Raw genomic sequence first — 16,150 nt, 5'->3', positions numbered from 1 at the left:
ACTGTGGTACCTCAGACAGATGCAGAGGAAGAATGTGTGGGTTTCAGAGAAGAAGCAGGCAGACCTCTTTAACTGGGAGGTTTACACACACTTGCCCAGAGCAGATGCATCTCCAGAAAATGTTGGAAAGGTCCCCAGAATCTCTAGCCATGCTGATTGGCAACAGTCTTCCCCTTTATGAAGCCAGTATGAAAGACTGGAAGAGGTGGTTTTGGTTTTGTTTTATTTTCAAATGCCCAAATCTCACCAAAAGATCCCAAGACATGGAGAGAAACAGGAAAGCATGGCTCAACCAAACCAAAATAAATCTTTAGGAACTGACCCGAAGGAAAAGGAGAGTTTCACACTCACACTTATGACAACATTTTTCACAACAGGCAAAGAAACAACCCAATATCAATGGCAGATGAATGAATTAACCACAAGTGGCGTATGCATACAGTGGAATATTATTCAGCCTTTAACAAGGAGATCCTATCACATGATACAATGAAGATGAAACTTGAAAACATCATGCTATGTGACATAAGCCAGTCGGAAAAGAACAAACAAGATATGATGCTATGGTTGTGAGGTATCTAAAGTAGTCACATTCATAGTAACAGAGCCAGAATGATGGTTGCCAGGGGCTGAGGGGAGAGGAAATGGGGAATTGTCATTCAATGGGTATAAAGCTTCAGTTTTACAAAAAAAAAACTGAAAAAGTTCTAGAGACCTATTGCACAACAATGTGAACATACTTAACGCTACAGAACTGCACTACTTAAAAATGACTAAGGTGACAAATTTTATGTGTTTTTTTTTACCACAATTAAAAATAAAAACTAAAGGGGCACCTGGCTGGCTCGGTGGATTAAGCCTCTGCCTTCAGCTCAAGTCATGATCTCAGGGTCCTGGGATCATGCCCCACATCGGGCACTCTGCTCAGTGGAGAGCCTGCTTCCCCCGCCCCGTCCCTGCCTGCCTCTCTGCCTCCTTGTGATCTCTCTCTCTGTGTCAAATAAATAAATAAAAATCTTTAAAATAAAAAATTATAAAAAAAACTAAAGAATTAATGAGCTAAAGAACAATAATGATTTGTTTCTTGCATGTTTGCCTTTATGCAGAAGTCACAGAAAAACTTTATTCTTCTAGATCAGTAGTTCTCAATGAGGAGATTTTGTCCCCTCTCCATCAGGGGACATTTGTCAATATTTGGTGACCTCGCATCTGGGGTGGGCAGCGTTCCTGGCATCTAGTGAGTAGGGGCCAGAGATCTTGTTAAACATCCTACAATGCACAGGACAGGACCCCTTGCTCTGCAACAAAAAATTACCCAAATCAGAAATTCATTAGTGCTTCTTTAGAGAAACCTGAATTATTAACTGCGGTGTTAACTACTCTCTCATTCCTTTCCCTCCAGGTTGGGTTGACAGAGTTCAGGCTCTGGAAACAACAGATAGTCAAGGTGGGATGGGTCTAATTTGAGAGAATAGAGGGAGATGCCTCTTGTTCGGATATTACTGAAGCCCCCCAAAAAAAGAAAAAGAAGGAGGAGGATGCAGAGCGGGAGAGAGAAGCAGGGAGGGAGATTGGAATTGCGAGTTTGAGTGGGGGGGGGAGTTGTTGAGGGAAGACTGTTGATAGACTCCTTTTGGGCCACTTGTCTGTATAGTTCCGTAGCAAGCACCTTGAAGTGTCATCTCGTGCAATCCTTGTAACTCCTCTGAGATCATTTAAAGTTATACTAGTAAGAGAGGAAGACAGACTGTGAGGGAATCTTTGCTTGGTCAGTAGATTTAATTGGTTATTACCACATTCCACTGAAGGGAAAGAGGTTGCGGTCGTCCCTTACGGAGCTAGGCTCCTTCTTTGTCAAAGCCTGCGGGAGAGCTGTACCCTACTCTTTTACTGGATGCTGGGATGGTGATAAGGGCACAGGACATGATGGGAAAACTCCAGCAGACACCTTGGGAAAGGAGAAGGCACACCAGCAGCTCAGGAGCGAGAGGGTAAAGGTTCTTCTGTGGCTCTTCCACCACTTCTGGACGGGTCCGTTCCCTCTCTCTACTCATCTCTAGAATTTAAGAAAAGAGAATTGCATTTAGTAATCTGTGCCATCTGGTCCTGGGAACTAAGCCAACCTTAATGGTGTTTCTTAATTCTTTTCTTTGAAGTATGGAGTTAACGTGCAGAACCCATATCCCCCTGAGGTGAGAGTGATCGTTCTGGTGTGCTCCCAGGTTCCTTCTGGCACTCCCCCAAGGGAAGGAGGAAGCTTATGGGATGGGGCTGTTTAGCTTCCTTGACTGGCTTTGGCGTCGGTATCCTCGTCTGGCGTATCAAAGTCGGCTTCCAAAGAACACCCACCTGAGGGCTTGAGGGGGCACAGGACCTCTCTGTTTCACAAAACTGCCCCAAGTGTGAGTTTGCCAAGTTTATGCACCCCCATATGGTTTTGCCACTTCCTAGAGGTGTCCAACTTTTTCGGGGGACAGGGATCTATTGCTAGAGAGAGAAGCCAGAGAAGAAAGATAATTCTGTAGCAGCCAGTATCTAGGTAGTGGGTGCTGAGAGGCTGGTTCAGCCTGTCCAGAGCCCAGGGAACTGGAAAAAGGAAAACATACATAAGTAACAAAAAAAATCTTTCTATATTCTATTATTATTATTATTAGCTCTATATTATTGAGTGCTCCTTGAAAGCAGTGTAGTCAGATTATGGTTAGCTATATAATATTATGATTTAACAATATCACTATTTCAGTCAATGTTACTATTATTAGTTACATATTATCGAACACTCCTTGGAAGCAGCGAAAGACCTTCTACAAACATTTTCTCTAAACTTTATAACAAATCTCAAATGTTGATATTGTTTCCCTATCTAAGAGATTTGAAAACGGAGTCACAGAGAAAAACACAGACTTGTCTAATGGCAGAGCTAGTAAGTATTGTGCTGACAATACCCACACAGAGCTCCAGGAATCCCATGTCCTCACGGCCATTAGGTGGTTCTATGTGTGACTTTTCTGAAGATGCTAGGAGTTTGGAAAAAAAGGAAGTGCAGACACATTTCACAAATCTACAATCTGTAAGTATCACATCCTGTGTGGCTGGAAACTCTGGACTAAGGAAGGGCTGGTGACTTTCAAAAGATGAAGACAAGTAGAAAATTCTACAGGACTGTGTGACAGCCCAGAGTCACCACCTCCCGGGAGTTTGTGAGCACTCGGCTGGAACCAGCAGGCTGGTCCACGGGCACAGGTAGGCAGTGCTGAGAGACTGGTTTAAACTTCCCACTCCCCTGCTGTTCCTCCCTGTGGGAGATTTGATTGGAAGCTCCTGGAAAGAAGTTAAGAGGCAGGAGAGTATTTTGGAAACAGAATGAGCAGAGGGAAGGAGTAGCGTGTTGAACATTTTCTGCTGTTTTCTGTGTGATCTTGGGCCCCTTCCCTGGGTCATGTGATTAATGGGAGCATAGTTCTTACCTCTATGGGCCCTGTGCAAACCAGACAGTCCCTGGGCTGAGAACGGTGCTGCAAACAGAGAACCAAGCTGAGCTTGCCGCTAAGATGGCTAATAGAGCTAATATCACAGGTACTGGTCCGTGAGGCCAGCAAACCGAGGGCCTGAACTTGAACCTGGGTTTCATGACTGCAGGTCCTGTTTCCATATTTCTGACTGCTGCTGCTTCTCCACCCTGAATCAACTCAGGCACAGGCTACTACTGCAAGGTGGGATGACGAGGAAGTCGCATGCTCTCATGAATTGTACAAAGGCTTCAGATTCAGAGAGACCTGGGGCCCTGTCCCAGTTCTTACACTCCCCAGTTGTGTGAACCTACCTGAGTAACCATTATAACTGCAAATATTTCTTCAGCACTAACTCTTATAGGCACATAGGAAAAGCAGGTATTATTTCCGTTCATAATAAACTTTTGGATTCCAAGTTTCTCTAATTATGACATGGTTTTACTAACTAAAGAACTAACATACAAAGTTGTTGAAAGATGAAAGGTGCTATAGGATGGGGTGGCCTGGCTCGCTCAGTCAGTAGAACACATGACTTCTGATCTCAGTGTCATGAGTCAAAGTCCCAGATAGGGTATAGAGCTTACTTAAAAAAAAAAAAGAAAGAAAAAAGAAAAAAAGGCACTACAGGATAATGTTCAGTAGAATACAATAAAAAATACCTAGGATCAGTCCTGGTAAGTATTATTTATTGGACGAGAAAATGAACAGTTAGTGTGAGATGTGCAGAACCCGAATAGGAAAACATTGACAAAGAGAACACTTACTGCGTCTCATGACTGGTAGGGAAGTTTGGGGGTGAAATCCATGGAATATTTGGCAATTCAGTTGTTGCAGGTAAAACCAGAAGAAAGAGAGATTTCTACATATTTTAAGTTTTTGTGACCATTTGCTTCTGGACATTGAGACCTCTCACGATTGGTGCTTCTGCTTCCCTGTGATATGTCTCTTATCTCTAATGAATAGACTGGGCCAAATACTGTACAAAAAAATATTCATGGTGGGGCCCCTGGGTGGCTCAGTGGGTTAAAGCCTCTGCCTTTGGCTCAGGTCATGATCTCAGGGTCCTGGGATCAAGTCCCACATTGGGCTTTCTGCTCAGCGGGGAGCCTGCTTCCCCCTCACTCTCTGCCTGATGCTCTGCCTACTTGTGATGTCCCTCTCTCTCTCTCTGTCAAATAAATAAATAAAATCTTAAAAAAAATATTCATGGTACCAAATTTTCGTGCTTTTCATAGCTCTTTATGCTGTCCGTTTCCTTTCCAAGGATAGATCAAGTCAGGACTAAAGGGAAAATACTGGCTCCCAGTTTGAGGAGACTTGAGCACTCTATACTTTTTAAAAGCTGAATTTGTTTTCTTTTCCAGTGCTAGTGGCACCATCATATCACAACCCATGGCCAATCAGACCATCATAGTTCTGACACCAAATGGCATCAACTTTCCCAAAACAGAGGATCCCAAAGCCACCAACCAGAGGCAAGACAGCCTAGAGAAACATCTAAAGGCAGATGTCAAAATTCTTGGGGTAAGTCCAATTAAGAATTTGCTGGACTGGAATGGGGAGGGGGTGCAGGAAAGTCTTGGGACTACACGGTGAGCACAGAGGCTCTTAAACTTCGCCTGAGGAATTCCAGGTTGATGGGCAGACCAATGGAAGCCCCCTGGAGGGCCATCTGAACCTTCCCCAGACATAAGATGATATGAAAATTGTATTTCTCCTATTCTGAATCTGATCAAATCACTTTTTGTTGATGTTTCTGTATTTTTGCAATAGCACGCTTCTCAACATTTTCTTTAAAAAAAAAAACACTTTATTGAGGAATAATTGGCATACAAAAAGCTGTATATCTATTTTTTTTTACAAAAGTAATGGGGCAAATAATATGTGTTAATAATAATAATAATAAAGTAATGGTAAATAATTACATATTTTAGGTACATTTTTTTCTGTGTTTATCAACTGCATGCTTAATAATATGATTTTTTAAGGGAATTTTTCCCTCACCACAATTATAGGACAAATAAACCTCCTTCCCCTTTTTTCTCCTTCCCTTTTGAGAACAGAGATATTTGTCTTTTGCTGGCTTCTCTCCTCTTGTGCATGATTTATTAAAGAAGCTCTGTGGGGACGCCTGGGTGGCTCAGTCGGTTAAGCGTCTGCCTTCAGCTCAGGTCATGATCCCAGGGTCCTGGCCCTACATTGGGTTCTCTGCTTGGCGAGGAGCCTGCTCCTTTCTCTCCCTCTGCCTACTGCTCCCCTTGCTTGTGCTTGCTCTCTCTCTGTCAAATAAATAAATAAAATATTAAAAGAAGAAGAAGAAGAAGCTCTGTGAAGCAAAGGAAGGAGGGTAGGGAGGGCTATATCTAGGACTGGGGAGGGAACTAAAGAGTTCTGCCTCCTGGAATCATCTCTGCATTTATATGATCTAAGTTTGCACAACCCAGTGGGAGTGATTGCCTTGCCTCTAATATACAATCCTGTGGATTACTATGAGGCTTGTGGGACATAATGTTTGGAAAACTTTGGCTTGGTAAATGTTAGCAGAGCCATAAGTGTCTGAGGTGGACTTAAAGGAGGAAAACTTGGTCACTTGGAAGCCAAGATCCTCAGCTGCAGGGACATGGACTGGAGGGGTCACAGAACTCAGAACTGGCCAGAGGACCAGGCTCTCTGTTGTGTCCAGTGGGGTCTGGGGGATGTAAGGAGGCACGTCCACACCACCAGGGCTAAGACAGCGTGAGGGGTTTCAGATATCCCCTGTTCCCATAAGAGGTAGAAAGAGAGTTATTAGCAACAGATTCAGAGAGCCAGGGGAAACAGTGTTGCAGGGAGCTGGGAGCTGGCGCCACGTGAGCAGACAAGGGCAGAGAGCCAGAGATGCCTGAAGACTTGCTGAACACTTGCCAGGTGTCCTGAGACAGTAGTTGTCTGTGGCACAGCAACATCTCTTCCAAAGTATATTTGCAGAGTTCTCACTCCGGAGCTTCTCAAAGTCTGTATCCTTCCTTGCTGGAGTCCTGCGGAGAATGATAATGCAGGAGCACCGTGGGAGAGAGAAAGACATCTTGCCTTTCCAAATGTTGATGTTAATTCTCCATCTCCCTTCTTCTTCCAACAGACCATCCAGATCCTGTGTGGGGTGATGGTGTTGAGTTTGGGAATTATTTTGGTATCTGTTCCCTCTTCTCCACAATTTGCCCCGACGCTTTCTGCCCTGTTGAAGGCTGCTTACCCATTCATAGGAGCCTTGTGTGTAAGTAGAGATCCTTAGGAGGATGGAGGGAAGTTGGGGCAGAGGGAGAAGAGGGAAGAAATCCTTGAGGATTTCACAAGTTTGTCCTGTTATCTGTTCCAAGATCCCATCAAAGATACTACATTACATTAATCATTGTGTCTCCTTCAGCTCCTCTATACTTTCTCAGACTTCTCCTTGGGGATGTTGCTGGTCTTGAGTAGCAAGGGCCAGAAATTTTTTGAATTTTAGCATGTTCCTAAATTGAGGTTCACCTGATACTTTTTTTTCATATTCAGACTAATTGTGATGGATTTCCAGGTGGAAGGGACAGAGGTGAGGTGTCCTATTGAGGACATGATGCTATCAACATGATTTGTCACTGACCACATTAACCTTAACCCTGAGGCTGAGGTGGAGTTGGCAGGTTCTTCTGCTGTGGAGTCACCTCTTCCCTCCTCTTTCCATACTCTACTCTTCGAGAGCAAGTCATGAAGCACAGCCCGTGTTGGTAGAGGCACCTTGTTCAATTTTGAAGACCCAGGATTTATTTAGGCAGATCTGAAGTACTTAATGCTGGGGCTGTGGGATCTACAACTTTTCTTTTCTCCCTGTTTTGCCATTGTTAAAGGATTTTCTATTACTTCACTGCCCCAAATCAATTAGGTTCATGAATACTGTAAAATAGTATTTTTGACTTTCGGAACACAGCCTTCATGATTCACTGTGTCCAGCTTTGTCTGCTCTCTGATTTCAGCCACCACTCCACCTAAACCGGGGAGCCACCAACTTAACATGTGTGTCTCTGTCCTCCCATATCTGTTAACTGTCCTCATTCTTTTCTTTTTCTGGACCATTGCTTTCATATTTTTCTCTACATAATGTCTAACTCCAAAACTTCCTTCTGTCATTAAAAAAACACCCCCTTTCCTGGCTCATAACGCCCTCATTTTGGTTACTGGGATATATTCTTACTTTTATCTGCCTTTGTTCATGCTTTTCTGAATACTTTGTGGGAAAAAGAGTGACATCTCTGTAATTAATTGGGCCTTACATTGTTGGTCAATGGTTTCCTAAGACTGTTTCCATAGGAGTTTTCCATAAACACCATGATAATAACATTGTAGCTTCACCTGTACATAGAAACTGACCTCACCATTGTCTCTCCTTTCTGAACAGTTTGTCATTTCTGGAATTCTATCAATCATCATGGAGAAAAGGTCAACTAAGCCTTTGGTGAGTATGAGAAGCAAAACCCACAACTCATGGACTGAAATGAAATTGAAGGAGAGCTCTTCAAGATCAATCTCTTTACCTTGCAGAGTTGGAAACTGAGTTTCAGAGCAGGCAGTGGCATAGTCAGGAACTGAACTTGGCTCATTGATATTCCTGTCCAGTGCACACTCCTCCAACCACTGTGCCCTTAATCACACTCTTCATTCAAGGTGTTGTATTATCCCCTAGATCAGCTCCCAGGAATCTATTCTAGAAAAAGTCTGTCTCCTTATAATGTCCTTTTCACGGTAACTGGACTTCAATTTTAGATCTTCAGTGACAAAGATGACAGCATTATAAAGAGGTCTATTTGTTGTGGATTCACTGTGTAAGCCCATCTGTCCAAACCCTTGAGAACACCCAGTCAAAATGTTATCCATGTTAGGACATATCTCTCATTCTTTTATCTATCTAATCTAAAAATGATTACTTTTCTTGGATTTGAGTATGAACTCTCAGGTCCTAAAAGTTGTCATTAGTCATTGGTATTGGCTAAGAAGACAACTTTACCTGCATTTAACTCTTCCAGGAAAATCAGAACTGGGAGTGGCAGGGAGAGGAAATCTGCGTTGTAAGGAGAAGATTTCTAATCTGTAAATGTTCACCAAGTCTTCACTCAATCCTAGACCCCTCAAATAGTCTGATGTTGGGGGTCATGGGTGAGAATGACATATAACACAGTTGCACAGAAATTCAATTTGGAAACTCTGCCTACAAACATTTCCTGAAGATGGCAGGAAATTAGAGAGAATGCTCAAGGGCATGTCAAACTATCTCTTTTTTTTCCATCAGAATTTAGAGAGTGATCACTTGGAACCCTCACTTATCCTCCAAACTGCTGGATCCGTGCTGTCCAGTAGAACCTCCGGTGACGATAGAGAGGAGGGTAGTCTTATTGCCCGGGCTGGTGGTCACACGTTGCAACTGATAGCTTGAAATGTGGCTAGTGAAATCAAGAAACTGAATTTTAAATTTTAAATTTTACTTAAGATTACTTTAAATACAAGGAGTCCATGGTGCTAGTGACAACCAAGTTGGGTAGCACAATTCAAGAATAATGTTTCTAGATTTGGCAGGGGGAGCTTATGGGGTTCTTCAGAGAAGAACAAGATCAGAGTGAATAGGGCAGCAAACTCAAGGATATAGGGTGTGGGTTTGGGATATGCTCAGGCCCACCAGAGTCAACTGTCCTGTAGTAAATTCTACTGTGGTCACACATGATACCAGCCCTTTTGGAGCCTGGGGAAGAATGCTGTCCCAGAGCAAACCTAAATCATTCTAAGAAATATATCCTCTGGAATTCATGACTGTTGCTGGCTGTCAGGAGGCCAAGGGGCATATACTGTAGTCATTGTTTTAGGAAACTTGGGGTTTGGAGGAGAAAAATACCCCGCCTCTTCTCTTCTGTGCCCCAAAGCTCCAACTGCTGAGCCCCTGAATGGGATTATGTAATATTCTAATTTGTGGTTACTGGGTGTGCCCTGGACTACACTTACTCATAAATAGAGATTTCAGGATAATCCTAGATCAATTCCCCCTTCTGTGAATTGGGGTAGGAGGGAACATATTTCTGAGATCATTTTATTTATTCCCCTCACTCACCTTATAAACGTAGAAATGAAACCAGAGAGGGAAGTGAAATTAGGGAACTGAGCACTCCATAAAATGGAGAGGGTCTCAGGCAAAGCTACCACAGGGACCTCAGTTTCCTGACATCCAGTCTGATCCTTTACCTCACACTGCTGCTAACGTGTTATACCACCCTTGGACTGGGGCTAGAAGTCCAGCTACACTCATTCATATGGAGCCCTGCCTGTGACCACCAGAGCCTATCCACTCCAGGACTCACCTAAGCCTGAGGACTATGTTCCCACACTCATTTTTGGGAATATGTGTGCATTTAAGAGAGTCATATGCTAGGAAGAATAGCTTGCTTCATCTGCCTCTTTTTTGTGGTTGACAGCTTCCTTGAGGGGTTTCTGAATGAATCGGGGGAGAGAGAAATCATATCTGCCTTTGGTCATACTCTTGGGGATTCTGCAGGCACGGCCCCATGGATCCCTGCTTTCAGTCCCAAGTAAAGAATTTAGAAGAGCAATATTCTCTGCCACCTACTGAAGTCCTGCCTAGGGAGAAACATTTCATACATTCATTCACTTAGCCAAGATTTACCTGCTAGATTCAGAGATGTTGCTGAGTGCTAAGGAAGATGCCTCCTGGTTTAAGTCTACCGATGCTAGATCCCCTGAGGGACAAAAATAAGAAAAAAAATTTTGCAATGCATTGGCAAAGAGGGATAAGAGGCATGTGTTGGTCATTGATGGTGATTCTTACTCAGCCTTTGTCTTTCAGGCTCAGAGCAGCGTGGCTGCAAACATTCTGGGTTCTCTGTTTGCTCTTATGGGTTTTATTCTCCTCTCAGTCAACCTGGCTGCTTTGGATCCTGCCTTTTGGAAGTGCGAATTGAACAAAGAGGACAAAGCACCTATAGGGGATTACTTTTACCATTATATGCACCCATATATTAAGAATGAATGTTTTATGGCCAAAAATACTCTGGCTGTAAGTATTTTTAGAATGGTTTCCCAATCTTATGAGATTTCTGAAATCCTTGATTTTTGTTATCCCTTCTTATAAGGATCTAATTCTTTCTGGTTTGGGCATCTGGGGGAAGGCTGGGGCTATGTGAATGGGAGGGGACCGCTTGGCTGAGATAAAGGGGTTAGGCTCTAGGGTTACATACCAGTGATAGGGAATGGAAGAGTAAATGTCAAATCAAGTTGATGATGAAGAATGAAAACTTACTGTTGATAGAGTTTCTTAATAAGCAAAGTAATTCTGTTGTTAGAGGTATAAAATAGGAGTTTGTCCAACCAAAAATCTTGGCACATAGAATGGTAAATTAAGAAAGGCAAAGACATCAGGAAGACCTACGTGGTCAAAAAGCATGGAAAGTATGTGTGCTGGGCTTTAATTCAGTCTGAGTGAACTCAGTGCTGCGCTAACTCAGCCCAGCACTGGGAAGCAAAGAGTAGGAAATGTGGCTTCAGAGATGAGGCTCCCCTCCTTCCAGGGACCACAGTGATGGACAGGACTGATCAGGGGAGAATATATCACTGTTGTTTGTGATAACTTATAGGGGTGGGATTTATTAAATTGGGAAATAAGGATGTAGGAAGGTAGAGAACAGGAACTGACTATGACTGTCATTATTGGAAAAAAGAAAAGAATGAAGTTTGGCTAATAGAAATAATGTCTTCAGTTGGAGCATTAAAGAGTATGTGTATGGTCAGAAAACACTGAGAAAGACCCAGGCAACATACGAGTAAAGAGGTTGCTGCCTATCTGTTGTCCCACAATCACAAAAGTGAGTTACATCAAGGCACAGTTGGAGGATGGCCAGATGCTAACAGAGCTGGTCAAGCACGCACTTGCGCACCACTCCTTGAGGACCTGGCCCCAGGCGCTTCTCTTCAGGTTCAAGATATTACAATGAGAAAAGGTAGATGCAAATGAGGTTGATAGCAGTTGGCATAAAGCAACACATGGAGTAGGCAGCCCCACCTTGGGAAAAATTCTGGAGAGAAGTTTGGGAGGGATTTGTGGAATGGATACAATATGAATTCATGAGGGATAATTTTGCTTTATAAATAAAGGGATTATATTGCACCTGCTTGCTGGGACAGTTTCTAATTAATGTAAACAAGTTGTACTTCCTCTTGAACTGTACATAAATAGTCTGGAGGTATATGCAATCACATTTTCTCTCCTGTGATATCACGTTGCCAGGTCTGCATGAAGGATGCCTCAGGACAGAAATGGTAGAACCTAGTCTCTTGGCATAGTATCTTTTTTGAGTTGGTGTAGGTTGTTAGCAATGGAGGCCGCTCTGTTTATGCTATGTTTATTGCCTTGGTTTTTCTTTCTCTTACCAACATTAAGAAAGGCTAAGGAAGGGGCGCCTGGGTGGCTCAGTGGGTTAAAGCCTCTGCCTTCGGCTCAGGTCATGATCCCAGGGTCCTGGGATTGAGCCCCACATCGGGCTCTCTGCTCAGCAGGGAACCTGCTTCCTCCTCTCTCTCTGCCTACTTGTGATCTCTGTCTGTCAAATGAATAAATAAAATCTTTAAAAAAAAAAAAAAGAAAGGCTAAGGAAGCCCATCCAGCCCATTCAAAATGTTGAATTTTACAAAGGGTTTGCACCAATGAGGTCAAAACCTCATTGTTCTCAGGTATCTCTGAGAAGGAAATATCATTATGCACATTTGATAAATGTGGAGACTTCAGGTTCACACACTATGTCTCAGTGGGATAAGAAACAATGCACAAAGTGGGTTATATGTAGCTGATGTAGTTCTGCTCATCTGCCTCTCAAGGGAATAAATAAGCGAAGGGATTAAATGAAAGCCAATCACTAGGCTAAGAAGGAGCATTGTTCTCTTGCTGAAGATGTTCTGCCTTCATCTTCTGAGGGCTGAGGCAGTCTTCACCTCTACGGTCAACACTGAACAAGGCATGAAGGTGTCAGTTGACTCAAGCACCACCAACCTTGTATTTCCTGAATTTCAGGGAACTCTGTCTGTGATGCTAATTTGCACGGCGCTGGAGTTCTGCCTGGCCGTGCTCGCTGCTGTGGTTTGGTGGAAAAAGGCTCACTCCAACTTCACTGGGGTGAGTGTGCTGGCCAGCCTCCGTGAGTCCTGCCAGGTGTATCTCCAGTTCTGGGTTGTGTTGAGCAATGTCAACAAGAGTGGCAGAAGGGTCAGCAGTTGCCGGTTACAAGATACACATGAGAGATGGCTTGATGGGGGTGGAAGACTGAGGAGTAATGCAGATGGCAATTGAGTAACTAACTGGCTAAGGGTGAACCAAATGGTATGGTTGAACCTGAAAAATTGACTGGTTCAAGCTTTCTGTTTTATAGATGCAGAAACCTGGAAATTAAATGACTTGCTCAGCATTGTGTATGAGTTTGTGCTCAGGTCCCCAGAACCTGGTTTGTGTCTTTATCAGACAGGAACACTTTCTACCACAGACCTTGTCTCTCTAACAGCCTTGACTTGATCAAGGGCATTTGCATACATGACTGGATTTGCTACATGTCCTTATGCTCTGGTTTCCCTTCCTGTGATTTTTTTAAAATTTAATTTAATTTTATTTCTTTTCAGTGTTCCAGAATTCATTCTTTATGCACCATACCCAGTGCTCCATGCAATACATGCCCTCCTTAATACCCACCACCAGGCTCACCCAGCCCCCCAACCTCCTCCCCTCCAAAACCCTCAGTTTGTTTCTTAGAGTCCACAGTCTCTCATGGTTCATCTCCCCCTCCAATTTTCCCCAACTCAGCTCTCCTCTCCATCTCCCAGCATCCTCCACGTTATTCCTTATGCTCCACAAATAAGTGAAACCATATGATAATTGATTCTCTCTGCTTGACCTATTTCAATCAGCATAATCTCTTCCAGTCCCATCCATGTTGATACAAAAGTTGGGTATTCATCCTTTCTGATGGAGGCATAATACTCCATTGTATATATGGACCATATCTTCTTTATTAATTTGTCCATTGAAGGGCATCTTGGTTCTTTCCTCAGTTTGGTGACCGTGGCCATTGCTGCTATGAACATTGGGTACAGATGGCCCTTCTTTTCACTACATCTGTATCTTTGGGGTAAATACCCAATTGTGCAATTGCAGGGTCATAAGGTAGCTCTATTTTAAATTTCTTAAGGAATATCCACACTGTTTTCCAAAGTGGCTGCACCAACTTGCATTCCCACCAACAGTGTAAGAGGGTTCCCCTTTCTCCACATCCTCTCCAACACTTGTTGCTTCTTGTCTTGTTAATTTTGGCCATTCTAACTGGTGTAAGGTGGTATCTCAATGTGGTTTTGACTTGACTTACCCTGATGGCTAATGATGATGAACATTTTTTCATGTGTCTGTTTGCCATTTGTATGTCTGCTTTGGAGAAGTGTCTGTTCATGTCTTCTGCCCATTTTTTGACGTGATTATCTGTTTTGCGTGTGTTGAGTTTGAGGAGTTCTTTATAGATCTTGGATATCAGCCCTTTGTCTGTACTGTCATTTGCGAATATCTTCTCCCATTCCATGGGTTGCCCCCTTCCTGTGATGTTAAAATTCTTTTCTCACTTAAAAGATACTTTTAAAAAAATAGTTGTTTCAAATTCCATGGGACAGCACTCTACCACCACCATGGACTTGTGGCTTCATTTCACTGAAATAAAAAGCATTAATTTATCCAGATTGTATTACAGAAAGCAGAATGACTATTGAGCCACACTTATTTAAAGAACTTAATGACATACTATATTCATCTTGTAATATATATGTATACACACACACACACAAAGATGGAGGAAGTGACATTGATATTTATATCTAGATATAAATGTAGATATAAGTATATATATAATATATATCTATTATATGTGTATGTATATATATGAAGCTGAACCTGAGTGAAGTCTGAAGAACTAACATAAAGAACTAACATATTTTGTTTTTTTTAGAGTGTGCTTTTCTTGCCTCAGAGTTACAAGAATAAACCCTTGGCAAAACCCTTAAATGCATCTTCTGACCCTGGATATGAAGAACTATTGACTTCTTAGGAGAAATATTCATCAGGAATTTGGTTTTATGATGTAATATAAAAACGAACCAAAGAAACTCAACTCAAGAAAGCAAATTTTGAATTCCTGAAATGTAGGCTTTTATATAATGAACACTGAAAATATATATCTTTGTTTTCTTGTTATTGAATATATGTGTTCAATGGGGGTCTCTTCATTTGCCATTAGGCAAAGTGTAAATGTGTAAATTATCATTGCCTAGACTGCCAAACAGACATTTACCAAGAAAGTAGACAGAACTCTGATTCGGGGTCATGGTGAAGTAAAGGAGACAACCCCTTCTTGTCCTCCTTAATTGTCAATGGGAGTTCACCGAGTAATGGTGGTGTTCAGACTCTTTCATGGTAGACACTAGTGTTGCATCACACGATTATCCTCGTTATAGCCTGCAGACAAGCCCCCCACAATTAAGTCTCAGGAGCTATGTGAGTAACTAGCTTCAAAATAAAATCTTTATTCAATTTCTATGATGTGAGTTTTTTCAACACCACCAAGCCATTAACTCAATCCTCACACTATCTATCCACCTGGAGATAGCATCAAATACCACACAGGTTAAGGACTCAGTGGCTACAGATGGAAGTTCTCAAGACCCCCTCCTTGGCTCAATTAATTTGCCAGAGTGGCTCACGGAACTCATAGAAACATTTCACTTACTGGATTACCAGTTTAGTGTAAGAGGATATAACTCTAGAATAGCCATATGGAAGAGAAACAGAGGGCAAGGATGGGAAGGGGTGTGGAGCACCACTGTCCCTGAATCTCCCTGGGTTTACCAAGAAGCTATCCCAATCCTATCCTTTTGGTGGTTTATCGAGACTTTGTTACACACGTATGATTGATCAAATCATCAGCCCCTGGTGATTAAACTCAATTTTTAGCTCCTCTTCCCTTTCTAGATGTCGGAGGTGGGGAGTAGGTGGACTTAAAGTTATAATCCTCTAATTGTAAGGTTGGTTCCTCTGCTTGGAGGGCTCCACAACCCAACCTTATGTTCTCTGAGGTCTTTCCCAAAGTCAACTCATTAACATAAAAAAAAAAAATACATCTTTACTGCTCTATCACTTAGGAAATTCCACAGATTTTTTCCAGGAACTGGAAGGAAGGCTAAATATATATATTTCTTATTACAAATATCACAAAATCATCATTACATATTTTGGAAACTCATTTTTTTTTACTTTTCCTTTTAAATACTGAGTAAGTCAGCAGTGATAGATATAAACCTAAACTTGAACTCCCTTATCCCTCATCAGCTACTCAAACAAAACAAGCAAACAAAGGCTAACTAGAATATTTATGAAGAAATAGCCAGTTCATTTTTACTTGATTTCAAAATAAGAAAGAACAATGGTTCAAGCATAAATGTTAAGCCTACACACACACACACACACACACACACACACACACACACGTGCTCACATGCTGGTGTTGAAAGACTTCTCCTAATTTTATACAAGCCCCATTTCTTTGAAA

General features: G+C 42.3%; 1 protein-coding gene across 1 annotated transcript; it reads left to right on the top strand.

Moving 5' to 3' along the window:
* Positions 1 to 3,067: 3,067 nt before the first annotated feature.
* On the top strand, positions 3,068 to 15,139 carry LOC116880189 (membrane-spanning 4-domains subfamily A member 6A-like). The gene is made up of 7 exons (XM_032879049.1): positions 3,068 to 3,243; positions 4,877 to 5,036; positions 6,631 to 6,765; positions 7,924 to 7,980; positions 10,372 to 10,581; positions 12,589 to 12,690; positions 14,555 to 15,139. Exons 2-7 carry the CDS (start codon positions 4,905 to 4,907, stop codon positions 14,651 to 14,653), a joined length of 735 nt encoding a protein of 244 aa, XP_032734940.1. The 5' UTR covers positions 3,068 to 3,243; positions 4,877 to 4,904; the 3' UTR covers positions 14,654 to 15,139.
* Positions 15,140 to 16,150: the final 1,011 nt, after the last annotated feature.

The sequence above is a fragment of the Lontra canadensis genome, unplaced genomic scaffold (assembly GCF_010015895.1).
Source record: "Lontra canadensis isolate GAN:19392208 unplaced genomic scaffold, GSC_riverotter_1.0 scaffold66, whole genome shotgun sequence".
Lineage (NCBI taxonomy): Eukaryota > Metazoa > Chordata > Mammalia > Carnivora > Mustelidae > Lontra > Lontra canadensis.
This window is presented reverse-complemented; position numbering and strand designations above follow the sequence as displayed.

What these genes read in the sequence shown, in the direction of transcription:
- LOC116880189 (XM_032879049.1), top strand. Translation starts at nt 4,905, where the DNA reads ATGGCCAATCAGACCATCATAGTTCTGACACCAAATGGCATCAACTTT. An exon ending in CAGATGTCAAAATTCTTGGG is followed by an intron (nt 5,037 to 6,630) that starts GTAAGTCCAATT and finishes TTCTTCCAACAG; the next exon opens with ACCATCCAGATCCTGTGTGG. An exon ending in CATTCATAGGAGCCTTGTGT is followed by an intron (nt 6,766 to 7,923) that starts GTAAGTAGAGAT and finishes CTTTCTGAACAG; the next exon opens with TTTGTCATTTCTGGAATTCT.